This window comes from Neofelis nebulosa, chromosome 11 (genome assembly GCF_028018385.1).
Source record: "Neofelis nebulosa isolate mNeoNeb1 chromosome 11, mNeoNeb1.pri, whole genome shotgun sequence".
NCBI classification, from domain to species: Eukaryota; Metazoa; Chordata; class Mammalia; order Carnivora; family Felidae; genus Neofelis; species Neofelis nebulosa.
The window spans coordinates 15122073-15149712 of NC_080792.1; the positions used below are offsets into that span (position 1 = coordinate 15122073).

Consider the following 27640-nt stretch of genomic DNA (forward strand, 5'->3'; position numbering starts at 1 on the left):
CCTCCTGGGACACTGGTAAACGTGGGGATATTTTAGGTTGTTGCAACTCAGGGGTGCTACTGGCATTTAGTGGGTAGAGGCCAGAGATGTTGCTAAACATTGTACCATGCACAGAACAGCCCATGACAACAAAGAATCCATCTCAAAATGTCACTAGGGCCATGATTGAAAACTAAGGTGTGTGTGTGTGCGCACACGTGTGCTTTTTGCTAAACCAATTGGCAGTGAGTTGCCGACATAATACTTCTACATAACGTGAAAAGGCCGTGTTATTTAAACAGGAAGAACTAAGGAGAGTCTTCAGAAGAAGCAAAAGGGAAAAAGTGCTAGAAAATGTAGGAAAGGTGAAATCTGTGGAAAAACCTGATTGAGTTGTTGGTCACATCTGGGTCCTTGGCAGAAATGATCTGTATGGTTGTTCCAATTGCCACATCCTCAGGAACCTCCACAAAATAAAAGCCAGGTTCAAATATGGGGGGCTCATCCACATCTTCCACACTGATGTGCACTGTTGTTGTGTCCTGAAATGGGCCTAGGTTCAGAAAACGCATCTCTAGGTGAGGATTGGCTCCTTCCACTTTCAAGGTGTAACTTTTCTTGCTTTCAAAACTCAGGGGCTGAAAAGTAACAGTAACAGGAAAATTGATTAGCCGTGAGCATGTATGTCAAGGTTCTAAAGGATGGCCAAGATTGACGGCTAGGGGTGGGTTTCCATCTTCATTAAAATGGTGGGAAAGAGGCAAAGGGAAAAACAAGGGAATTTTTCCCTTGTTCTGTATTTCTTGTTCTTAAGGTCATTTTCCACAAATCGGGTAAAGAAGGTAAGGAAGATGCTAGACACCTCAGAGAGTGAAGGCAGCCAGTGTCCTGATCAGGACATCCACTGTACTCTGGGCAGGCTCAACTCTAATGTGCCTCGTCTTTAATCAGCCTCGTTACTTTATCTTTAGAGATACTCCTTTGTCTGAAAAGATGGGATAATTAAGAGAGATTTTGAGGCGAGTTTCAGAATATACATATAACTGAGGCCTAAGTCTTTTCCATTTTCTTCTTAAAAAAATTCTTAAGTACAGAGGCAATAGTGAATTTTACCCCCAAGGAGCTACCATAAGCACCTTACAAGGGTTCTCAGAGCACTGTGTTAGATCAGTGTTTGTGTATTAAGTTTACCATAGCTGTTCTCCTGTAAAATCTCTTTTAAGAACCTAATCCGGGGCCTCATTTTACAGTTGGAGAGACTGAGACACAGGAAGCTCAGAATACTGGGCTAAGCAGACATGGTTACGTAGTGTCAGAGTGGAAATGCTGGTCTAGATTTTTTTTGAATGTTTATTTATTTTTGAGAGAGAGAGACAGAGCACAAGTGGGGTGGGGCAGAGAGGGTGAGGGAGACACATAATCCGAAGCAGGTTCCAGGCTTTGAGCTGTCAGCACAGAGCCTGATGCGAGGCTCGAACTCATGAACTGTGAGATCATGACCTGAGATAAAGTTGGATACTAACACACTGAGCCACCCAGGTGCCCTGCTGGTCTAGATTTTTAAATTCCTCATTCAGAGGCCATCCACAAAACTTTAACTTCGTCTGGTAACATTCCATGTCATACATATAATTTTTTTGATGGTTCCTTTTTTTAAAATCTATTCATACCGTAAGAATATTTTCTGTCAAAAAAAAAATACAACATTTTAGGGTAGAAAGTGAACTTGAATGGTATCCCTTAAGAACGATCTGTTTATTTTTATGTTAAAAAAAAAATGATCCATTTATTTTTTTTAAAAAAATATCAAAATGTTTTGAGCAACAATTACCTCAAAACATCACCAATAATAAAAAAAAATCATGGCAAGTCCAACCTTTAAAATAATTACAGTGGGTAGCGAAGCAGTAACTAAAGCTTAAAAGTCACCTGTCCACTTGGCAGTGACTTAAATTTTTCTAACTAAATATTCACTGGCACTTTTTTTCATAAAATATGCTGCATGTCAGCACATTTGATGTTAGAAAGAGGCATGTGTCCATTTAATTAAGTGCTTAGCTTTTGAGAAACAGCAGAAGTGGCTTTAATTAAATTGGGTATTTTCAAATTCTAACAAAACATTGTTTTGTTGTTGTTCCCTTACTACTTGTTTTGCATTTACTTACAACGTACGCGTTGTATTCCTTGTGTCCTGCTGTCAGCCATTCCCATTTAAAACCAGGCACCATTTCCACCAGCTTGCCTGTCTCCTTAGTTCTTAGTCAAAAGGCAAGGCTTCAGGGGTGCCTGGCTGGCTCAGTCAGTAGAGCATGCAACTCTTAATCTTGGGGTTTTGAGTTTGAGCCCCATGTTGGGTTTAGAGATAACTTAGTGAATAAGTAAATAAATAAAATGGTTTTAAACAAGGCAAAGTTTTATTAACAGGGAAATCTACCACTCAGATTATATGATAGGAAGGAGTAGTTTTACTTGAAGGAATAGTTTTACCAATTATTTATCTGTGTATTTAAAGTTTATTGATTTATCTTGAGAGGTACAGGGACAGCGTGACTGGGGCAGGGGCAGAGAGAGAGACCAAAAACCCCAAGCAGGCTGTGCACTGTCAGTGTAGAGCCCAACAAGGGGCTTGAATACACCGAAGTGTGTGATCATGACCTAAGCCAGATGCTTAACTCACTGAGCCACCCAAGTGCCCTACGAATTATTTTATTTATACTTACTCTCAAAATTTAGATATTCATCTATTCCTGTTAGATTACATTATGTTCTCTTAGAATTCTTGCTTATTGGTAACCCAAAGTAGGCACTGTTGTTTATGGTAGGTTTGAGCTAGGTAAAGTTTGTTTTCCTTAATTTTAAGTCATTTTGTAATTTGGTATAAATTTGTATTATTATTTTTTTAATGTTTATTTTTGACAGAGAGACAGCGTGAGCAGGAGAAGGGCAGAGAGGGAGACAGAGAATCCAAAACAGGCTCCAGGCTCCAAGCTGTCTGCACAGAGCCCAATGCAGGGCTCGAGCTCACAAACTGTGAGATCATGACCTGAGCTGAAGTTGGATGCTCAATTGACTGAGCCACTCAGGCACCCCATTTTGTATTTTCTTTTTAATTAAGGTCTAATTTATATACATTCAAATTCGTCTTTTTTTAGTATAAAGTTTTGTAAGTTTTAACACATAGTTATGTTTCCACCGTGGTAAGATATGGAACAGTTCCATCACTGTCATTACTCCACCATTGCTCCTTGTCCAGTGGCTCCTTTGTGGTCAGTCCCTCCTACTGGCAACCACTGATCTATGTTGTGTCTCTATTATAAGAACATAGTAGGGGCACCTGGGTGGTTGAGCATCTAACTTTGGCTCACGTCATGACCTTGTGGTTTACGAGTTCCAGCCCCGGGTCGGGCTCTGTGCTGTCAGCCCAGAGCCTGGAGCCTGCTTCAGATTGTGTCTCCCTCTCTCTCTGCCCCTCCCCCACTCACCATCTGTCTCTCTTTCTCTCTGTCTCTCACTCTCTCTCAAAAATAAAAATTAAAAAAAACATAAAAATTTAAAAAAATGTATAAATGGAGCTGTTCAGGAAATACTTTTTTGAATCTGTTCTTTCACTAGGCATGATGCGTTTGAAATTCATCCATGTTATTTTGTGAATGAATAGTCTGTCCCTTTTTATTACTATTTACTGTATGGTATGGGTGTACCAGTTTATTTATATCTTCTCTACTCGAGGTACATTTGGGTTGTTTCCAGTTTCTGATGGTTATGAATAAAGCTGCCATGAACATTTGCATACAGGTTTTTGTGTGAACATAGATTTTTATTTAATTTGGGTAAAAACCTAGGAGTTGGATTGTAGGATTATATGGTCAAATGTATTTTTAACTTTATAAGAAACTTCCAGACCAATTTTTATTTATATATTTTTGTAAGTTTTTTTTGTTTGTTTTTGTTTTTTTTTTAGTCTTTGTGAGAGAGAGAGTGTGAGTGGGGGAGTGGCAGAGAGAGAGGGAGACAGAGGATCCGAAGCGCCCAGGTAGCTTTGCACTGACCATAGCAAGCCTGATGTGAGGCTCGAACCCACAAATTGTGAGATCATGACCTGAGCTGAAGTCGGATACTTAACTGACTGAGCCACCCTGGCACCCCTCCACACCAGTTTTTAAGTTTTTTGTTTTTTTTTTTTTACATTTATTTATTTTTGAGAAATAGAGTGAGAGACACAGTGTGAGCGGGGAGGGGCAGAGAGGGAAGGAGACACAGAATCTGAAGCAGGCTCCAGGCTCTGAGCAAATGGTCAGCATAGAGCCTGATGCAGGGCTCGAACCCATGAACTGTGAGATCATGACCTGAGCTGAAGTCAGACGCTCAACCGACTGAGCAACCCAGGTGCCCCTCCACACCAGTTTTTAAAGTGACTGTATCATTTTGAATTCCCTCCAGGAATGTATGAAAGTTCTAGCTGCTCAACATCCTTGTCATTACTCGATTTTATCAGTTTTTCTGATTTTAGCCATCCTAGTGGATATGAAGTATCTCATTGTGGTTTTGATTTCTATTTCCCTAATGCCTAATGTTTAGCAGTTTTTTATATCTTCTTGAAGAGTTCTTTATATATTCTGTATTCAAGTCCTTTATCTGACATGTGTTGGCAAATATTTATTCCCAACCTGTGATTAGTTGTAACAGTGCTTTTGAAGGGAAGAAACTTTTTTTTTTTTTTTAAGAAAGAGAGAGCATGTATGGGTGCTTGTGGAGGAGGGGCTGAGTGAGAGAAAAAGAGAATTTTAAACAGGCTCCATGACCAGCACAGAGCTCGATGTGGGGCTCAATCTCATGACCATGAGATCAAGACCTGAGCCGAAATCATGAGTTGGACACTTAACTGACTGAGCCACCCAGGTGACCTGAAGAAAAGAAACTCTTAATTTTAATAAAGTCTTGTTTATCACTTTCTTATTGGGATTTTGGTGTCATATCTAAGAAATCTTTGCCTACTAAGGGTCAGAAAGATTTTCTTCCATGTTTCCTTTTAGAAATTTTATAGTTTTAGTTTATTACGTTTAGGTAAGTATATGATCCATTTTGAATTTGTTTTTGTGAGGTAGTAAAGTGGTTTCTCTTGCATATGGATATCCAGTTGTTCCAATACTATCTGTTGAAAGGACTAAAGTGAGTTTTTAGTTATTGCTAAAATTTTTTTGGAAACAAATTACCCAGTGATGATTACATTAAGATTGTCTCCTCACTTAAGTAATTTTATGATTTAAAATTGAAAGAAAGCATTGCCCGAAATACCCTAAGCTTTAAGTTGCTCACAATTGATATAGGAGTTTGACTTTTGTCCTGAAAGGTTTTTGTACTTATTTTTTAACATCAAAGAATTGTTTATTTCCATAGTCATAATAATAAATCAAAGAAGAATAATCTTAGAACCCAAGTTCCAAATTCAAGAAATTTCCTAGACTTAGAGCACATAAGAAGAGCCATTATATTCTTGCAAATTGAACCACAAAAATTGGGCACAAAATAGTAATGTACTTTCCTTCAGCAGAATTAATTATTCCTTCCTCTGTTCCTATAGTACTTTGTTATGTTTTGTGGTTCTTTTATTAGGGTTCTTCTTTCTTTGTTTTACAAATGTGATCCTGTTGGTTCTTTTCACCAAACTCAAGGGCAAAGGCTAAGAATTAGATTTTTATTCCCCAGTGCCTAGCAAGGGCCTAAAACCTGAAAGGCAGCAAAAAATGTTACATTGAATAGTGCAAAAAAGTTTTTCAGTTCAAGTATTGACGAGTATTGACAAGTACCAGTTGGGTGATAATATACACAGATTTTATGTTACAATATTTCAGTGATTTTAAGGCGTGCATCTTTTCATATTTTGACATTTTGGAAATTGAGTTGTTTCTCCAGTTGATGGCATCTTACAGTTGCTTTAGGCCCAGCAGGAGATAGCATGCATGTATTTCAGCTGAGTTCTGCACATTGTTGGGACTACATGTGTTGAACTTTATTACCTTCTAAAATGTCTCCAGAAAGATTATACTATGATTTGACAATGAAACAAAAATTGTTGTGTGGGCAGAATGGCCTGGAAACAACAGCAGGGAGTAACTCTGATATTAGTGAAGCACATGTATCTGTGTCAATAAGAGCTTTTTACAAAAAAACCATAAGGAAGAAGAAAGCATTGTATCATTTGAATTGCAAGAGTTTTTTTTTCTTTTTTAAAGTGCAAGAGTTTTTTTTTCTTTTATAAAACAATGATGTGATTTACATTTCATGAGCACCTTAGATTTGATGAAATATGGAAGTTTTGCTTTTTGTGGCCTGCCTAAGAGGAAAATGGACTCCAAACAATTGCTTGTTGTATGCTGGCAGATAGAAGACATGCTGAAGACCGGAGTAGGGCATAACGGCACGCTCGTCTAGAATAAAGAGCAATCTGAAAAATACGTGTTTCAAGTTATCTTTCAAGCATTTGAGTTAAGAGACTGGAAATCAATTGATTGATTACTTAAAAGCCAAAAAGACCCAAGATACTGGGTAGTAATCAGTGTGGTTTTATGAAGACCCAATTCTATCAATTCAACTTAATTTTTCTTTTTGAAAAAGTATGTGCTTTTTAGACAAATAATAGGGCTTATGGAAATAAATCAAAAGCAGAACTTCTGTTTCACTTTTATATGACATTATTAATGACAAAGTAGGAAGATGGGTGTGGGTCAGGCATCTGAGTGAATGTTGTTCCAAAAGTACAGACTGAGCAGTCAATAGCCTCTAAAGTATTTATTATATTTGACTTGTCCATCTACCCAACTTATTGACCTCTTTTTTAATTCTATTTTCTATCACCTCCTAAGTTCAGAAGAGAAATCCAAATGACCTTGGCAAAACTGATGCCTATTTTGATTAAATATGGATATAGTTTTAGTAATGACAGTGAAAGATAGTGGTCTATCTTATAAGGTTTAATCTTTTCTCCACATAAGGGAGCTGGAGAAACAATATTGTGGGGTTCCCTTCAGATACAAAATTGTAATAGTTCGTATTTTTTTTAAATAAATGGCCTATAATAAGGTCTAAGCCATATTCTAATAATTTAAAATACACTGATATATTATTATTTTGAATTATCTTATATATTATTTTAAGATACAAAATGAAATTTAAAATATATGGGGAATGCCAAAAGCTCTTTTTCTGATTGTTTAATTTTTTTAAAGAAAATTTTTGCATTAAAGAAACAATAATTCTCCAAATCTTTGAGCATTTACCTTGTGTACAGTTACCAGTCATGGTAGGCAGTGTATTATTAACTCTTTACCTGAGGCATGCCACATCATAGGGGAGTGTTCTTAATCTTATGTCATATACCAAATTGGTATTACCATTTTTAGTCATCTTTTATAATTCTAATGTGTTACGAGCTCAAAGGATGAGAATAAAATACAAAATTGTAATATTTAAATTACATCCAGTTTCATTTGATTATTCTGAAGTTAATACCAGCATTTTACACTGTTTTGAGGTCATCGTGTGCTGGTTTATAAAGATTTCTGGTTGGTGGAATGCTGAATACATCTGTTCTTTTGCTGTGTTTGTATATTGCTTATGTAAATACAGGACAAACGTGAACTTTTCCCTTCTAAATCAGTGTTAATTCAACTCTGGAATAGCGTGTAGTGAAGTTGTCGTTAAAGACATTATTAACTTGTGCTCCATTCTAAGTTACGACTTTGATGCTTTTGTCAAGGTCATCGATGATCTCCCTGTGGTCGGCTTTCCATGTTCTCACATGATCTTCAACAGCATTTGTCTTTCCCTTCTCCTGGAAACAGTTTTTAATACCTTCCAGGGTTCCACACTCCCTCGATTTTCCTCCTGTTTCCCTGATCTCCCCTTCTAAGTCTCCTTGCTTATCCTTGCCCTTCTCTCTGACCTCTTCATGCTGGGGTGCTATAGGGCTCATTTCACTGTCTTCTCCGTATGTGCCCAGTCCCTTGGAATGTCATTCTGTTGGATTTGCTTTAAGCAGCATTGATATGCTTGTGACTCCCAAATTTATATTTCCAGCCCAGAACTCTTCTCTAGACTCCATATTCCTATAACCAGTAGCTACTGCACATCTCCATCTGGGTAAGATGTCCACACTTAATCCCAGTATTTGTCACCACCTGCCTGCCGCCTTCTCTACCTGCAGACTCTCCCATCTCAGTTAGAGGCAGCTCTGTTCTTGTTGCTCAGTTGGTTCTTCTCTTTCTTTCTCATCCTCATTCAGTCTGTTAGGAAATCCCGTTAGCTCTACTTTCAGACTATATCCAGATTCTGACCGCATCTCACCACCTCCATTCCTACTACCCTAGGCCAAGCCACCATCATCTCCTACCTGGATTATTGCTTCCCTGTTATGGTCTTTTTTCCACACAGCCTACAGAGTAATTATCTTATAATGAAAGTCCAGTTACGTCATACATGTTTTGAAGTCCTCCAGGTGTTCCTTGCTTTACTCAGAGGAAGAAGTACTTAGAGTAGCCTGTAAGATCCTATAGGATAAGGAGCATAGGATCCTATACTCTTTATAGGATCCTATACTCTTTATAGGATCCTATACTCTTTATAGGATCCTATAAGTCAGACTGTATAGGTCTGACTTTTTTCGTCTACTAGTCTTCCCCTGTACTCAGCCTTATCAACCCCTTTGTTGCTTTTGAAACAGACTAGACAGAGCCCATCTCTGGGCCTTGGCACTGGTTTTGCCTGGAACAACATTTCCATGCCCATTCCCTGTCTGCAGGGCTCTGTGTATAGTTCTCACTGAAGTCATTTGTAGGGCACCTCCCAGGGGTGTGCGTTGTCAACCTGCCCAGCTCTGTGCTGTAATCTTCCCACTTTAAATCTTTGTATAAATGTCGCTTGTCTGTGAAGCCAGTCCCAAACACCCAATTTAAATTTGAAGTCATGTTGGCTTTTCTGATCTCACTTTTGTTCTGTTTTACCCCTCCCCACCGTGGCATTTGTCACTTCCTAGTACTATATTACTTTGTTGATTTATTTGGTATTTCAACTATCTTCTTCCCCTTGTTAGAATGTAAGCTCCACAAAGGCAGATATTTTCAGTTATTTTACTTACTGTCTACATCATGCGTGTAGAGTGATACCTGGCACATAGGTAGATGCTCGACAAATATTTGTTGAATAAATAAGATATCTTAGATGTATTTAAAGTAGAGGAGATGGAAGATTAAATCAATGAGTTTTTGAATTTATCACATATAGAGCTACTAGGACGATAAAATTTCAATTTTTTAAGGTTTTATTTTCCACCCAGATATATCCATATGTGTTTTATGTCACAGAAAAAATTGATTTTCAGAAAACTTATATTCAGAAAACTTGGTAATTTGTGAAGCAAAGGAATTTCAAGTGATAATACCACTCAGTAGCTATGTTTGATAAAAGTTTTCCAAGCCTAATTAGCATCTGTGGATCTTCGAGTAGCAATTAAAAAAATCTCTGCATGTTATTTATTGACTCATAAATAATATTATAGCTTGCTTTATTGTTTATGGTGTAAAATAGTGAAATCTGAGTGTTATTCAACTGTAAATATTGATCAAGTCATTAACATCATTAGTGAATTAAGCTACCACAGTTTTTTAAGTGATTAAGTAATGACTTAGGAGAAATGACATAATTATATTTTTATCATCACATGGTACCCTCTCTGTAAAATGATGACACAGCCAGTGTTTACATGTAAGCGAAAGGAGGTTTTTTTTTTTTAACAAGTGGAAAGAACATTTGTCCGAGGATTTAAAACATTACATACCTCTAGTGTAACAGCCCTTACTGACCTCATATGTATTCCCAGCCTCCATTAACATGATCTGAAAAGAGGGGTTGCCTTACCTTCTTCACAGTTATGATGCCAACTTGGAAATTGGGATCTGTGTTAATGTCAAAGGCATCTGCACCGTCTCCATCCACGATGGTGTATTTCATCTCTGCATTGATTCCCTCATCCAAGTCCTTGGCAAATACTCTACCCACAGTGGAGCTAACTGGAGCTGATTCCAACACACTCATCTGATAATGTTCTGTGAAGAAAGGTCAGAACATGCATTCGTGTAATCTGTTGCTGTAAAAAATGCCTCAATAGTGTCAAATCATATCAGACATGCTGGGCAAAATGCCTTCCTCCTGGTTTAAGAATTAAAACTTGAGTTTTACAGAGGAAAAACTGAAATCCATACAGGCTGAGCAAAAATTATGAGGTCATAGTCTATACTGGATGTTTGATAAGGAGGGACCAAAATAGCTTGACCTAATCCTAAGAATAGGACAGGATGAGGGGTGCCTGGGCAGCTCAGTTGGTTGAGCGTCCAACTTCAGCTCAGGTCATGATCTCATGGTTCATGAGGTCAAGCCCCACATCAGGCTTGCTGCTGTCTGAGCAGAGCCTGCTTCGGATCCTCTGTCCCCCTCTCTCTCTGTGTCCCTACCCCACTCATGCTCTCTCTGAAAAATAAATGAATATTAAAAAAAAAGAATAGGATAAGATGAAAACAAAAATATTTCTTCTCCACCCCCCTTGTTAAAGTTTCTATATTTTTGAGAGTGGGGGAAGGGTAGAGAGAGGGACAGAGAATCCCATGCAGGCATCACACTGTCAGTGTAGAGTCCAACACGGGGCCTGAACCCATGAACTGTGGGATTATGATCTGAGCCAAAATCACGAGTCAGACGCTTAACCGACCGAGCCACCCAGGTGTCCCCAAAATATTTCTTCTCTCAGTGACTCTACCTTCAGAGTGGAAGGAATTATCTTGCTTTCCAATCTTTCGGTCCCTCCTAATGAACTGTTTCCCCAAATGTTAATTCCTTCTGACAAAGGAAAAAATATTATGATTGCAAAGTATGTATTTATTCTGTTCACACTTGAAATGCCCACATTTTCCTTCGTGGCCTGGCCAGCATATGGAGTTTCTAGCTCTGTCCACTTGCCCATATTTAGTGGGGATCAGTGAGCTCTAAATGAGGAACAGCCACAAAGAGCAGCTCCAGCTACTCTACGACTAGCTTCCAGCTCCGTGTGTTGTCCATCAGTGCGTCCTTGCCCTCAGCCCTGCCCACTGCAGACCTCTGTTGTGTCTTGTTCTCTTGTTCCAGGTTAGAATATCCCAAAAGTCGTCACATCTGTGAGAATCTCAGAGTTGGAAATGTTCTCCTTTTCAACTTGATATTTTGAATTCACAATTAAATTTAGTTCATTTTCATTTTCAAAGAGTTGTGTCTTCACTAACTTACCTTCTCTGGGGCTCAACTTTTTGACGTTCTTCATTATTTTGTCAATCAAAATGTGACTAACTAAATAACAAAGAAAATCACACAATCACATTTTCAGTATGTTCATGGTCTCTTATTCTAATATGTATTGGCAAGCTGCAGGGAAGCCTGGGATGTAAGGGCTTGAGTTTCACAAAGATTTGGGGAGGTTGATAGCACCCAACCAGCTCACAGCACCCTCCCTTGTACAGGAAAAGAAATAAAGCCTGTTCTTTGCAAATATGAGCCAGGAAATTGCTAAGTTCTGTACTAAGCTGGCAGGCACTTGGATTTCATGATCTCTTTCCATTCTCTTCCAAAGTTGTTGAGGATTATTGCAGAACTTTTGGGAAAAACTAACAAGTATTATTCCCACACCAGGAAAGCTACGTGTTCTGTGTTTAAACAAGCATATACGTAAGATTTCTACACATGATGGATTGTATTAGAAATAAATAGCCTAAGATCTCGATATTCCTTTGTATTTGGTTCAGTTAAAGGTAACTGAGCTTGCTCAGTATAAAATAATAGTTGTGTCATTTGGTCAACATCCCATGATCAAATTATGGTAATATTTATAAGAAAGAAGGAAAATTGAATTTTTAAAATGAGCAGTCAAGGGGTGCCTGGGTGGATCAGTCGGCTGAGCATCCAGCTCTTGATTTCAGCCCAGGTCATGATCTTGGGGTCGTGGGATCAAGCCCTATGTCAGACTCCATGCTCAGTGTGGAGGGAGAGAGGGAGAGAGAAAATCTCAAGCAGGCCCTGTGCTGACAGTGCAGAGCCTGACACGGGGCTCAAACCCAGGAACTGTGAGATCATGACTTGAGCTGAGATCAAGAGTTGGATGCTTAACTGACTAACGACGGCTCCCTAACGACGATTACTTTTATGTATTTACATTTCATCTTCTGTGCAACATAGTCCATGCTTTTACTCTACGCTGGATTCTCCATTATTTTGAAAAAGTGACAACTGAAAATGTTTGCTTTAGAATGGGTGTTAAGATGTTGGCTTGCGGGGCAGGACTAAAACCCTGGTTCTTTCTTGTTGTGTTGTGTGATGCCGTTGTGAAGTTGGCAGGTTTGGGGTGATAGGAGTTTCCTGCGGTTTGTCCAAATTCACACACTTAGGAGCTACATAATAACATGGTTTTTGGCCCTGTTTTCATTGGAGATACCCTCTAGTGTCAAATTTAAAAGCCAAATAGGGTAGTTTAAGGATGTTCAAGAATCTATAGTATATATAGTGTGTGTGTATATATATATATATATATATATATATATATATATTTAGTATAAATAGTATCTATAGTGTACATATATATAGTGTGTATAATCTATAGTGTGCAATATGAGCCATTCGTGAAGTAATAAAGATAGAACCCACAGAATCAGCAAAGCAGTAAGAAACCAATCCATATGGCATTTCACAAACTGTTCCACGATGCACTGCTCTTCAGTATGGTAGAGCCGATTAGCTTCTCAGCCTACTTGCTTGTGCCATTCGTGAAATTCTCACCTAGTATTCTGCCTTTCTGTTTCATAAAATCTCATGGGGGTCTTTGTGTACACCAGTTGTATGTGAGCGTTTGAACTTCTATCTTTCAGAGATAAAGGAGATGGCTCACTTGGTCTGTCTGATTCAGAATATAGCTACTCAGCTACTAGTCTGGTTTGACTCTGGTTTTAGTTTAGTTTAGTTTTTTTTTTTTTTAACCTGATTTCCCTGGTCAAGTCTTTCACCTGGAATTGTGGGTGCTTTCACCTGGAATTCTCATTTCTCCAACGGCTCCCTTTAGGCATCTGATTCTCAAATTCCCTTCTCCATTGCTGGGCTCCATTCCACAGTTACAGCTCTGTATTTCCACCTTCCTTAAGGACATTCAATCAGATTGTCCTGCTGTCCCTTCATATTCAAATCTGTATTTGTCTTCCTCCTCCCCTGCCACTGGTTCCATTATGCATCCTCTATTTCCATCAGTACTACGATTCTTCTCCCTGTCACCCAGACTTAAAACATCGTAGTCATCTTTGACTCCACCCTCTGCCATGTTTCCTTCAGCCAGGAAATCAGGAGACAGAAATCCATGTTTTCTTGTTAGTCCCACTCCACTCCTTCTGCTGTTTCTTTAAGTCCTTATTAGGTCAAATCTTGACCATTGTAAAAGCCCCCTGACAGGTTCCCCAGCTTCTAGCCTCCACGTTTGCCAACCCCTCCTGTACCTGGCTGTTAGATTAGCCTTCTTTTATGTCTCTGTCTTGCTCGAAAACTTTTCAGTGACTTCCTTTAGAAATATAACACATTTGAAACACTGAAGAGCACGTCTCCACTTTTAGGCGGTCTTTGAACATAAAATTCTGTTCGCTACTTTATTTCCAGGTCTTTCTATTGTAGATATATATATATAGATATATATATATATATATCTATATATATATATTTTTTTTTTTTTCCTTACATTTCAATTCTACTCGAATGAGTTGTAGGAAAGCAGAGATTTTGTTTGTTTTGTAAACCGCTCTATGTCCCATACCTAGATGGTGCCCAAAACAAATATTTTTTTTGAATGACTGAATGGCTTCCCCCTTCTGGAATGTCCTTTCTTTCTATTTAAATCTTTTATATGTTTCAGTCCCCTGTTGAGGTATCATCCTTCTGTGAAGGCTTCTTAGTTCATTGTGAAAGTTTCATTCTGCACTACTCAACTGGCATGGCAAATCTACTTGTTGGTTAACTTCCTATGAGTTTAGAATATGTACTCCCCAGCTAAATTTTAAGCTTCATGGGAGCAGCAACTGGATCTCAGCTATCTTGTATCCCTCATGGCCAGTGCCATTGCAAAGCAGGTACTTGGTACTCTTATGAGTTGACTGGTTAAATAGTTAGGCTGCTATGTGTTCACCTACAGTTTTGGCTTAGTTTCTCCGTGTGCATTCTCAACAGGGCAGTATTGTCTCCTAGGGGACAGACATTGGTTCGGGGAAGGGGGAGATCTGAAAAAAAAATCTTAGATGCTACAGTGGTTTGTAGCTTTCTAAAGTTCACCCCTATCCAACAAAATCTTATTCCTTACCATTTAATTTTATGGGGCAGGGTGCAGGGCATGACGATCAAGGAAAAAAAAAAAGTTTAGAAGAGCTTCAGAAAGAGGTGATAATGAAAAAAGTGAGAAACACTGGTATAGTGCCATGGGATGTTGGGACCCAGAAGGGAAATGTTTATGTGAGAATTGCACAATAAATGTATGAAGGGAACCCATGGATAATTGAACTTAAGGAGGAACTCAGACTGCCCTTTTTCTTTCATTTCTGTAATAGGTGCATCCCTCTGGCCTGAGATCTGTATTCTCATTGGTTAGGTACTCACTCTGGGGAAAGCGGGGTGGGTTGTCATTGACATCTGAGAGGGTGATGTTGACCGTTGTGGTCCCAGCTAACCCTCCAAGCTGCCCTCCCATGTCCTTGGCTTGGATAATCACTTCATAGTATTCTTTGGCTTCTCGGTCCATGTTCATGAGAGCTGTCCTAATGACACCTGCAGGGCAGAAAAGATTTTGTTTTCATTTTTATTTTTTTTTAAAGTTTTGTTTATTTATTTTTTGAGAGAGAGAGCTCTTGTGCGTGTGCACACACGAGTGGGGGTGGGGGCAGAGAGAGAGAGGGAGAGAGAGAATCCCAAGCAGGCTCTGCACTGTCAATGGGAACAGGCTCAGTCCCACGAACCAAACTGTGCGATCATGACCTGAGGTGAAACCGAGTCAGATACTTAAGCAACTGAGCCACCCAGGTGCCCTAAGATTTTGTTTTTAAAAATAAAACCACAAATGCAGTGTTTAAGATGGGCTTCTAGGTTTCTCCCTTGTGCATTGTTAATATCTAGAGTCGAGATGCAAATCATCTGTGTTTTATTAAACTTGAGGTCAGGAGTCTAGCTTCAAAAAAATGCTGTGCTTAATTAAACAATTGGTGAGTAGGCCCTGTTCCCTCAGGAAGAGCTCAGAGCCCATTTCCTTTGGCAGCATTACCGGGAGAGAACAGGAGGTGGCAGCAGTGTTCTCCAACAGAGTTAGGGACTTGCAGTCTGGGCCGATTTCAAGGGTCTCTGTCTTACCAGAGAAAACTGGGGCTTTGCGTCTGGAAAACAAAGCCTCATATGTCTGCAAATCTGTGATTTTAGATTTCCCTCTTTCAGCTTGCTCTTTCTTCAGCCCCTAGAGCCTTTGTAGTGTGAATGACTTTTCTTTAGGCAGCTCACTCCTAGTCTGCTTTTCCCTGCCTCCCCTATACCTGTAAGCAGGTTTGGAATTCTGATACGCTTTCTTTTCTTATATATCCATTCGGTTTTGTTACATTCTGCTTACCTCTGTGCTTCACTGATTTCCGTGAGCTGGGACATGAAAGATGCTCTGTTGGGTTGTTCATTTTTAACATGCGTAAGGGACGAACTTCCCCAGACAGTGAGGAGCAGCATCACATTGTGATGATACAGTGCCATTTAAGAAGAGGGGTCTAAATCAAAATCCAGTGAAATGTGTTGTTTTGATCCTGTGGAGGATTTTTTTTTAATGTTTTATCTCCCTTTTAGCCCTGCTACTTAGAAAAGTTGACTTCTCTAGCACTGTAGGCAAAGATTAAAGGCTTGTTTACTGCAAGTTTACAGCATGACCCTGGGCTAAATAGACCTTTTGCATGCAAACAGAAGACATTGGGAACCACAAACCTGTCTCCAGTTTACTCCTGTAGTGTATATATTGCATTATAGTAACAACATTCTTAAGTGAAATATGCAGCATTTTCCTTTTTTAAAATGCCCAATGGGTACAGCAATAACTATCTTTTCATGTATTTTTGACCTTAACACTAAAGATACCCCCTGGGAGCTGTCAAAATAATGTAAGGTTCCTCTTAGGATATAAAGGACACATTACCCTCTTCTTCTGTATTTTTCTTCCCTGTGGGCATCTCCTCACTACCCCCCCCCCCCCCACCCATTTGTAGAATTGTTAAAGTTACTGTTTTATAGAAGTCCCTCACTGCAACCTTTTTTCTTTCCTCCTACTAATTTATACTCCTTCACTTTCTACTTTTATGATATAAGTTTCTGAATGCCTGGTTCCCCTTAGGACTTCTGGAAAAAAAAATTCTATCAGGTTGCTAATGGAAATGTATTTTTTCTCTTTCAAATCGAGAGGTGACTGTGACTTTGAGTGTTCACCATTTACTCTACCTCTGTGACTGTAAGTTTCTTCACTCAAGTTCCTTGCTAATTACTCTTAGGTCTTCAATTTTCTGGTTTGTAAAATGGGAACAATGGCGCACTCATGTGTTTCATGAGTTCACAAGAATAATGGGAGGCTCAAATATGGTAATGTCTGTGACAGTGTTTCAAAAGGAAGAAAGATTGGCACAAGTGCAAGATAATGAGAGTAGTCAAAACTCTCAGGTAGAACTGAAACAAAACAAAAACAAAACCAAACTTCTGTCTTTTCTGCCACATTCCTCCTTACCCATCCAATTCTTTATGCTGTCCCCCCTGCTAGAGCTTCCCACTCAGTACCTGCCTTTTGGGGGGCCACATCTCATGCTCTGTGCTGTTTCCCCCGCCTCAACAAAACCTGTGTGTCCCAGCATCCATTTATTCTGGCCGTGTTTTCTGCTTAGTGCAGGGTGGCTCAGTGGGAAGAACATCAAACCACATGTCGGGGGACATATCTATAAATAGAAGTACTTTGTTAGGTCTCAGTTCTCAATTTCCTTATCTGTTAAGTGACCAGTGATGCACTGGATGATTCCCCTAAGGCTCTTCATAGTTTCAAAATCAATGATCCTAGTTCTCTAGCAAGCCCAGGTTAATGTGTCAATCCTCTCAGGTCTTTCTGGAGAGATAAAAGATATTCCCTGGGGATAAATTCAGCTGTAGGAGTTATTGAAGGCTAGTGAGGATATACCTTTGTGTAGGCAGGCTTTCTGGCCTCTCCAGTCACATTTGGTACACTGTCTCTACGTAGCCCTGCTCTTACCCACCGGGGCAGTGCTGGTTTCCTGTCTTAATCCTAAAGCTTGTAACAATCTCCTTTGTTTTATACGGTCCCTAGAGAGTCCTTGAAAAGGAGAGTTGAGTTTGCCGTAAGTAGCAGTTATAAATTAATAGGGAATAAAGCAACCACCTCCCACAACTTGCATCAGATACCTGTTTTGGAGTCCACAGAAAAATATGGCTGGCCCTGGAGAATGCTGTATACTACCCGGGCACTGTTGCCGTAGGTTGGATCATCAGCATCTGTGGCTGTCACCTGGATGACAGAGGTCCCTGAGGAAGAGAGATGATGGAAACCTGTTCAAGTTGAATTGCTAAAGGCCGGATGCAGTCCTGAATGGGCATTTGGAATTGTTACGTTTGTTTCCTTGGGAGCATCCCTTTTGAGGTCAGGTTTCCATAACTCCTATCTGGTGCCTCTCTAGTGGGACAAGAGTTATTTGGGTTTTAAATTCTTAGTAACCAGCAAGAGGAACACAGCCTTTGGGTTCTTCATTGCTCTTTTGATAATACCAAAATGCTTCTTCCTCATGAACCAAACATGTATCCGTCTATCATCTGTCTTTTAAGAATCAGAACCAAATAACCATGCTAGGCTTATTATTACTATTATTTTTTAATATGACTGATTTCAGTGTCTGTGTAGTTTCCTGCCTAAGGACTTGGTTATCATTTTTGGTCCAGTTTTATACTTTGTGAGCTGTTCTGCACATTCTCTCTTTCTGGGTATAAAGAGGGCGATCTTCTGTAGAACTGCTTTTTGTGAGAATCAGTGACTCTCCACCTTACCCACTGGTGACATTTCTGGCACAGTGGCGACATAAGGTCCATCCAGGAACTTGGGCTCATTGTCATTGATGTCTTGGATTTTGATGATGAACTCAGACTCCGGCTCCATAGGCCTGCCTGTTCTCCTGTCTAGGGCTTGAGCCCTTAAAGTGTACTGGGCCCTTTCCTCTCGATCAAGCCTCTGAATGGCGTGGATGTCTCCAGTGGTATCGTCGATGGTAAACACGATGCCTGCACCTTCTCCTGAGAGGATGTATTTGATGGATCCATCCCCTCTGTCCATGTCTGAATGCAGCTGGGGAAACAAACAGAGAAACTTGGAATCTCATTATGGATATGAACAGGTGTTGGAAATAAATTGATTGTCAGTTTGGTCCAAACTTATGACCTCCTTTCAAACAGGAGTAATTTTTTTTTTTCACTCAAGTGTTTAAAATGTTGATCTACAGAGAATTATCATACGTTGAACATGATTGTATCAAGGAGCAAATACAGACTGATGAGTAAGTAAAGTTTTTCCATATCACGTTCAGTATCCTAGACTTACCACTATATCTTTAGGTTCTTTTCCCTGAGAAGTGTAGAAAACAGGAGTTCTGGGAAGTATAGGCCCCCAGCATGAGAATAGAAACAAGTATCATAAGGAGGAACCTAGCTTTTCCACTTAAGAAAAAAATGAACAAGCCTAATATTTAAAAGTAAAGTTTTTGACATAAATTAAGTTTTTGAGTTTCAAAAACCTGCTGATGATTCAAGTTGCCTGAAAAACTGATGAACTGATTTAAAAATAGGCTGTGGCCACTGTACTGGAAATTGTAAGTGACTTCCAGGGACTCTTGAAACTCTCTGATGCTGTGGTCCTAATCCAGTAATTGCATTCGGTAGGACTATGAGTGCTTGTGTTTCAGGTGTCAACATGGGTTTACCGGAGGTTGTTATTATTTGCATGAATGTATCTCTCTTTGGTGGGACCGTTTCCTGGGCTTGTCATTGAACCACTCAAATCTGTATGTGGATGGGGCCATGCTTTTATCTGCCCATCCAAATGTGTTTTCTACTGGATTACTCTGTCTGTAATGACTGATGCACTCTCAAAAGGAGTCCGGGGCCCTATTTTCATAGTAGGCCTAGAAAGACGTTTCTTCTGCATCTGTAATTATAGATATAGTTCTATGGCAAGAATCCTGGAATTTTGTGTTATCATATAATAAGAGTTTCTCTCTAAAGGGGGCCTCCACTAGGTCTGTGGTTGCCTGGGTTTTAGCACTTTGCACAGTTCAGAGATTTAGTTTATAAATCAGGCAACCCGGTGTTATGCTTAAGCTAGTAGGGCAGATAAATGGGGTCTAAAACACGAAGGCGGTTATAAATTGAGGGCCCTTGACAAAGTACTGGATGTTTGTTAGTCTCAAATTTCTGATATTATAAATGTGGAGAACATCATTAATACTTACTTTGAAGGGTTGTTGGGATCATTAGAAATTAATGGATGTAAAGCACCTGGCACACTGTCTTTCCCATAATAGGAACGCTACAAATGGGGCCGATTATGATGATGATAGTAATGGTGATGTGCAAAGAGAAAAGGGTCGTAACAGCCCCAAATCTTCTCTGCTTCCTTCAAATCTTCAAGAGTTTAGCAGAGACGGCTGAAACCACCTGTTGGCTTTTTTATTATGCACAGTCTAACAGTAAAAGCTGCAGAAGGCTGCCTGAAGCATTGCTGGGACAGTGTTACTCTGAGGATTAGGTGGCACAGATACCAGGAGAACACCTGAAAAATGTATTCACGGCATCCTAAGACAAGGGTGGGTTTGGAGGTTGTGGCTGGCTCTGAGGTGATCTCAGATTGACTCACGGCCACATCATGCAGGCAACTGTTTTGCCGCCTAGAGGAATTCAGCTGTGTCTTATCTAGAGAAGAGAAATAAGGGAATAAAATTGACTGAAAAAATAGCTGTGGGTTTTTTTTCTACTTCAAGAATTCGATTTAGAATATGCAATTCTCACGTTTCCTCATACCGTATACAGTATTATTATTTTTTGCAATCCGAATCTTCTAATAATGCAGTTAAAAAAAAAAAAGCAGAAGTGGCCAGCTCTTATTGTGTAGAATAGAAAGCCATTTTGTTGGGACCTGGCCACAAAGAAATGAAAATCCATTCCATCGGGAGCTGTGTTTCCAGGCAAAGGGATGGAATTGGGCGAAGGAGGACAAGGACCTCAGGATGTTTTTTAACTTAAAAAAAGTTGCTCAGTATTTATATATGTTGTAAGACATGTAATCTTAAGGCATGTGACATAGAACATTTACTTAGAATGAGATAGGTTCATTTAGGGCATGGCAGATTATTTAGGGGGAAGAGAAAAGAATATCTGACATGAAGTACACAGGACTGTTTTGAGGTGTTCTGCGTATTATCTAAAAAGTTTTATCTTATGGTCCTTAAAAAAACTAAGCATGCTCTCTATCATTATAGGCCAAACATAAGTGTTCTGCCTGTGGGGAGAGCTTAATAAATAACAGAAGACTAACATCATTGCTCCTGCAGGGGGTTCTAGTTCCTTAGGAGCCATCCGACTGGCTGAGGTCAGTATAATCTGGGCTGAACCTCAGATCTGTTCTCTGTTTTTGTCAGTGCTGGGAGAAGAATTTGAGGAACTCTGTATGGTAGGTTCCTTGAAGGCGGGAACCATGTGGCTTTCATCGCAGTGTGGGTTCTCACATGCAGCAAATGCTCAGTACAAGTGTATCGAATGGGGCACATAGGGTACAGGGTTAGGTTTAAAGCATTTTGTGGCATCTTGTTCCCTTTATCTCAGAAGAGCTAGCAAGCATCTTGCAGGTAGCTTCTGTGTGTGTGTGTGTGTGTGAGCCTGTGTGGAAGAGGGAGAGGAGAGAGGGAGGGAGGAAGGAACAAGAGGCATGATGAGCCTCTCGTGAACAGGAAGAGATGGGGACCAGCTATGAAAGGGACCAGAATCTGCTTACACAGAACTGTTTTCTGAGGAATATCATTGTATCAGTTTAGGATCCAGTCAGGGAACAAAACCTAAACGAGTTATGTTCGCAGAGTGAATTTAATATGGAGGATTGAAAAGGCAAAAAGGGAACATGGAAGTATTGGAGAGAGAGAGAGAGAGAGAGAGAGAGAGAGATTCCAGGAAACAGCTAGCGTCCCTCTGGCTGGGGGAACAGAGGGCAGCAGTTGGCGCTTCTGGAATCTAGATGTTTGGAGGAGGCTGGGCCTGAGGCATCAGAGGAGGGAGCACGGCCGCCTGGGGCTGGGGCTTCAGGAGCTCAGTGGACGCGCCCCTATCACGCACATCTCTCAGACTTCAGACTCCGATTTCTGAGAAGGGTGTGCCATCCAGTCGTGCTGCTATTGTTGAGGGGGTGTGGCGAGGCTGGTGCTGTGCTGGGGGTGGGGGAAGCATCCAGGAACTGGAGCCATTTGCTGGCTTCCAGGAACAAGTCCCTTCTCCCTCTTCCTGCCTCTTGTTCTCCCTCTAGTACATTGTGTACAGTCAGAACCCAAGGGGAAGCTGGTCGGGAAAAGTCTGCGTCCTGACATCACCGCGTGGAGTATGGTAAGGTGAACACAGAGCCGAGAGACCCCAGCTTCCGGAGCAGCTTGGTAGTGGGCATTTAGTATTAGGGTTTACCAGCCGTAGAAGACACGTTTGGTTGCGACCGTTGCAAACATGAGACGTTGACGGCTTTCCCCGAAGTCACTCAGCAGATTGGCAGTGTACTAAAAATGTGTTTTCCGTTTCACCGTATCTAATTCAACTAACACTGACTGAGTGCCAGCTCTTCTGAAGAAGGTAAGGAGCTTCTGGAATGGAGTTGGCAGCACATGCTCATGCACATCTTGGGAGAACATTCTTCTCCCCCAAATCCAGGCAGAATAAGACAGGTGGATATCTTACTTACCCTCGTAATGCTTCAGTTCAGCTAAAGGAGTAGTGAATGATGGGCAGTCCACGTAGATTATGACAAATCTTGGTTGATTTAGGATTTTAAAATCAAGGGTGATTTTCACTCTTTTTTGGTCATCTTTCATAGTGCCTCGTACAATTCCAGGAATGCAGTAGTGCTTCCACTTTGTGGTCAGACAGCTGCCGTGGAGCTGTGGACCTCGGCATGCCTTGGAACCACAGCGTCGTGCCCAGGCACAGGCTCTCTGCATCCCCCTCTTTGCATATGTCAATATAATCTAGCTTTAACTCGACACTGCCTTGTCCCTGGAAAGCCCAGTGTGGGTTTTATAAGGCCATACCAATTACAGCCGGTAATTGTTGCCATACTCCTTCTGAAATAGGCAAATACTCAGGCAGGCTCTCTAAACAGACATCTTCCAGAGCTCAAGGTGACAAACTGAATGCCCCTGGGGGGAGAGGGAGTGAAAGTGGATGCATTCTCTTTCATAACAGTGAGGGCGGAGGGAAGTGCCTGGGTAAGTGAATATAAAATGTGGAGGTCACACCCCACTTCAGTGCTGCGCAGTGTTGGTTGAACAAGGTGGCTGTAGAGATGCACGCAGGGTGTTCTGTGTCCTGGGTTGGGGTAGTTAGGAAAGGGTGGGCACTAATCATGAGTACTCGAGGGTGCTACACAGCCAAGTATTCCCAACGTCAGGAAGCAGTCAGGCTTGCTTGGATTCCTGGTGTCACCCTAACGCCATCGACTCTTGTGTGTATTTCTTAGGGCCAAGTCTCAGGGCAATGAAAAGGAAAACCCGTGGCTTCAGTGTCAGAATTCCTGTTACCTTCTTTGTAACTGGGGGCAGTAAGCATAACCTCTCTGAGCCGTGTTCGGTCGGCTGATTATCGGAAAGTGGTGAATCATACTCGCCTCACAGCATTGTTCTGATGGTTAAGTGACCTGCTCTGTGTGACTGTGCCTGGCACGTGGTCCTGTGGAAGCCCGGTAAAACGTTAGGTGCCCTCGTCTTTCTGTAGTTTTATATGTCCAGCTCTGTGCTGGGTGCTCAGGGTTGGAGAAGCGTAGGGAAGGCTACAGATGGCATCTCAGTTTCCACCCACGGGAGAAGGGAAGGGGGTTCTAGACTGTACATGCACACAAAGCAACTACTGAATACAAATGTATTTTCCGAAACTTACTTTAGCAGTAGCCATGTATGTCTAGTTGGAAGAAATATTTTACAAATAAGGAGTAGCTAGAAGCCTTTGGAATTCTGAATAGATAGAAGATGTGTTCATGATGGCAGTGGCTTTTAAGCTAGGGCCCTGAGAAATCTGAATGTGATTCAGCAGAGAGCTGGTGATTGTGTGTCCTGGGCAGGGAAGTAGCCTGAGTACATGTCTGAGGTAGGGACAGATGCCCTAGGTGTGTGTGTCAGGATCAGTAAGGAGACCAGCGTGACTGGGATCGGGACTAGATTTGAGAAATCATGGGGGAGGGCCGGGTAAGGGAGAAGGACTCATTTTCTGCAAGCCCTTGAACTATATGCTAAGAGCTCTGATAAGCACTGGAGCCACAACGCTTTCTTAATCAGAGGAGTGACATGATGGAAAGGGTGCTTCAAGGAGATGAATGTCCTGAGTCCTGGGGGGAGGAATGGGAAGATCCTCTCTACAGGGAGATGGGCAGTGGCTGCTTAGTTAATCTAATCATGAGGAGCAGAGGGACCACAGTAATGACAGAGCCTGGAGAGGATGAGGTGACTCTGAGAGAAGCTGGCAAGGAGATGCTGACAGGATGTGGTGACTGGTTGTGCATGAGGGATGGAGAGAAAGAAAGTCAAAGCCACAGATTTTGAGGCTAAGAGATTTGCAGCTGCACTAGGCGTGTGCATCCTGAGCTACTGAGTTCCTGTGACGAAATCCCCGCCCACCACTGTTACCACCACTATCCTTACCACTACCGCTACAGAGTAATGGTTGTGAAGATCTTACTCTGGACCAAGTACTGTGCTAAGCACTTTGCATGTATTAGCTTATTTAACCCTTACTGTACCATGAGGTATTCACTTATTAAATGTCTTTTTGAGTACCTTCTATGTGACAGGTGCTGTGTTAGGCCTTGGGGATAAAATGGGAGCAATGTCCTTGCCCTTATTACAGTCTAGTCCAAAGGCTTCAGACAATGCTCCTATCAATAAACACATGAATGAGATATTGTGGGTTGTGATTAGAGGTCTGAAAAAAATAATGGTAGTGAGAGAGCCTGACCAAGGGGCCTACCTTAGAGAATGGTCAAGAAAGACCTAGATTCAAAATGAGCCCTAAAGAGCTAGGAGAAGCCAACCACCAAAGAAGCCAGAGGAAGAATTTTTATTATGGAACAATAAGGCAAAGCTTGGCAAGTTGTAGGAAGTACCAGGAAGCTATGTCTCTGGAACATGGGAGCAAGGGAAAGAAAGAGTGGCCTGCAGTGTGGCAGGAGGCCAGGAGGCAGGCTGGGTCAGAGAGGGATAGCCATGGCAGCCATGGGGAGGAGTCTGGATGATTCAGAGTACAATGGGAAGACATTGAAGGATGGAAGAAGAGGGACATGGCCTGACTCTGATGTGTGGAGATTGGATTGGAAGAAAGTGTGGGTGGAGGTGCGGAAACTGGTTGGGAGTCTAGGCGTTTGCAAAGGTGAGAGGCGACAGGGGAAGTGGAGGGAGGAGAAATGAAGGATTTGGGGATATGTTTTGGCAAGGGACTGACAGTTTGCCGGTGGAGAGCATGTGGGGGGCAAGAGAAAGGTTTTACAAACTGCGTGATGGCAGTGCGAACATAGGGAAGACGCCGGGGGTGGGCAGACTCGATTTGGGAAGAAAACCAAGAATTCCTTAGCGGATATGCTGTGTTTGGGAGGGCTTTGAGCCATAAATGGGGAGCTATCACGTGTGCAGTGGGGTTTATGAGTCTGAAGCCCAGACGAGCGGTCTGAGCCAGAGATACAGGTTTTGGATTCATCAGTTTAGAGGTGGTGTTGAAAATCATAGGGCGTGGCAGATCCATCCAGAGCATGAATGTGGGTAGAGAAGAGACCCCAGGCAAAGCTGACGAGATGGACCACTAATTGGAGGGGGTCAGGTGAAGGGAGAAGACCAGCAAAGAGGCTGAGGAGGAAGGAAGGAAAATGGGATTGTGACGATCATGAGGCAGAGAGAGAAAAGTGAGTCAAGAAGGAAGGACTAGTGGGCAGCGTCTGAGGCTGTGTTGGGCAGTTCCATAATATGAAACCACAGGATTTGGTAGTAGGGAGGTCCTTGGGGGCACTGAAAACACAACTTTAATGCAGCAGACAGAAGTCATATCTGAATCCACAAGTGGGTGGGAGTTGAGGAAAGAGACAACTCTTGGGAAGTAGTAGTTCTTTTATTATCCCCATTTGATGTTTGAGGAAACAGAGGCTAATGGGGCTTTGTGTCCTGTCCAGAGTCACTCCGGAAGCAGTTGGTAAAGCTGGGTTTTGAACCCACATGTGTTTGACTCTGAAGCCCATCCACATTCTTAGCCTCTGTGCTAAACAAGTGTTTAAGTTATGATTTGAATGAATTATTTATTTTCTAATTAGGTCCTTGTTTCCCCTTTTCTCTCACTTGGTTGCTTTCACAAAATGGTCTCTGATTAGCATCCAAATAAAGTAAACACAGGAGAAAGCCTGGATTAAAAATGAAATGATGATAGATAAATCAAGGGAATTCGAGTGTAAAGTTTATAAATATATTCATTGATTGTCTCCAACTATTCTAAAGCGCATGCTAGGATCTTCTGAAATGAAGAATGTTTTATTCTTTTTTTTTTTCCATTAAATTTAGGCCCCAGGCAATACCTGTGGAAATGCTTTGGAAAAAAAAAAAACAAAACAAAAAACAAAAAACAAAAAAAACCAAAACAAAGCAAAGTAAAAAAAACCCTCCCTCCACTCCTCCCTTTGCATTTCCCAGTTTCTTCCCCATCCTGTTATTCCCCAGGCTGCTGCTGCCTCTTTTGGGACTCGAATGTTTCTCGCAGGGTCCCAGGCTTTTCCTCCAAAATCCAATTCCTTGTTTTTTCCCACTTAGAACAGACATATGAACAAGGAGAGAAATCTTTCCTTTCCTGACTGGTATCTGACAAAGCAAAAATTAGATTTCAACTAGCTGTCAAGTAACATACCGCTAGGTAAAATTGTTCTCAGGACCCAAACATGGGCTCGGTGACCTTTTCATATTCAGTTCATATTCATATTCTCTTTAAACATTCAGAACCCTGATAATGTGTCTATGTGGCCATTCTTACCTTGCCGACATACAAAGGGTCAGTTCCAGTGTACTCTTCCAGAACAAAAAACTGATTCCAAACCCAGCTCCTCTTTGTCCGCGAGTGTGTCTGTGGCTTATCTGACAGGAGCGCTTCTAATTTGCCTGGTGGTGTTGGCGTGCCGGAGAGAACGGTGGTCGTAAGGTCCATCAGTCCCCAGAAGTACAAGGACATGCCAAGTCCCAGCCAGCTCTTTGCATTGCTCATTCTACCAGAAGTCCACATGGGATTGCCAGGTTTTCAGAAAGTAAAGTACAGGATGATAAAGCCACTGGAACTTGAGGGTTTTCCAAATAAAAAATAACTACTACAGTTTACCGGACACTTAGGCTTCTCAAATGAGATCCCGATTCAAGTCAATCTGCTTGAAGTTGACTTCCTGTCAAGTGAAGGAGAACACACTGTGATGATGTCAGTTCTTTCCTGTGGGCTTATAGCAAGTTTTCAAGAAATGTCAGTAAATATTCCATTCTCTACTCCACGAATTAAAGAGTCATAACATGTTATTGCTTTAGAAATGTTTGAGTAACAAATAATATTTTAATAAAAAGAAGACAACCTATCTAGCTATAATCAGTCGCAAGCCTTTGGATATGGATTTCAGTGGGAATAAAACTGGTGAATAAATTTCTTCTCATTGATATCATAGTTGGAGGGTTATGCTGTATTATTGATTGGCTTGAATTAATAGTGCACTCTTTGAAATATTTATGATCAGGCAGCCTCCTAAACTCTTAAAAATAGCGTTCGCTTCCAAAATTTACAGCTAATAACTAATATTTTCATTAGCCCAACTGCTTTTCTTGGCTCATTAAAAAACCAAAAGCAGGGGCGCCTGGGTGGCGCAGTCAGTTAAGCGTCCGACTTCAGCCAGGTCATGATCTCACGGTCCGTGAGTTCGAGCCCCGCGTCCGGCTCTGGGCTGATGGCTCGGAGCCTGGAGCCTGTTTCCGATTCTGTGTCTCCCTCTCTCTCTGCCCCTCCCCCGTTCATGCTCTGTCTCTCTCTGTCCCAAAAATAAATAAAAAACGTTGAAAAAAAAAATTTTAAAAAACCAAAAGCAAATCTAACTATCTTTTTTTGCCACCCACAATTATCTTGTGTCTACCCCATGTTATCGATAATATTAGGAATCTTGGACTTCATTTACAGGCAGCTACAGATCCCTTTCTGACTCTAATCATTCTCTGACCCCCTGGTGGAATCTGAGTTTCACACTCTACTGCTTTGGCTCTGAAGC

General features: G+C 41.2%; 1 protein-coding gene and 1 long non-coding RNA gene across 6 annotated transcripts in view; one reads left to right on the plus strand and one right to left on the minus strand.

The window, feature by feature from the left end:
• The window catches only part of CDH20 (cadherin 20), a 206749-nt gene that overhangs the window by 24309 nt on the left and 154800 nt on the right, over positions 1–27640 (minus strand). For 4 of the 5 annotated variants that reach the window (XM_058691916.1, XM_058691917.1, XM_058691919.1 and 1 more), the window contains 6 exons: positions 26380–26779; positions 18136–18430; positions 17500–17619; positions 14677–14844; positions 9892–10079; positions 364–617 (listed from right to left, as the gene is read on the minus strand). In XM_058691916.1, coding sequence (XP_058547899.1) covers positions 364–617; positions 9892–10079; positions 14677–14844; positions 17500–17619; positions 18136–18430; positions 26380–26625 — 1271 coding nt within the window. In that variant the 5' untranslated portion in view covers positions 26626–26779. The remainder of the gene's footprint in view (positions 1–363; positions 618–9891; positions 10080–14676; positions 14845–17499; positions 17620–18135; positions 18431–26379; positions 26780–27640) is intronic. The other variant, XM_058691918.1, reaches the window with a different exon arrangement.
• LOC131489993 (uncharacterized) overlaps positions 1–27640 on the plus strand; it is a 204038-nt gene that overhangs the window by 22764 nt on the left and 153634 nt on the right. The window lies entirely within an intron of this gene.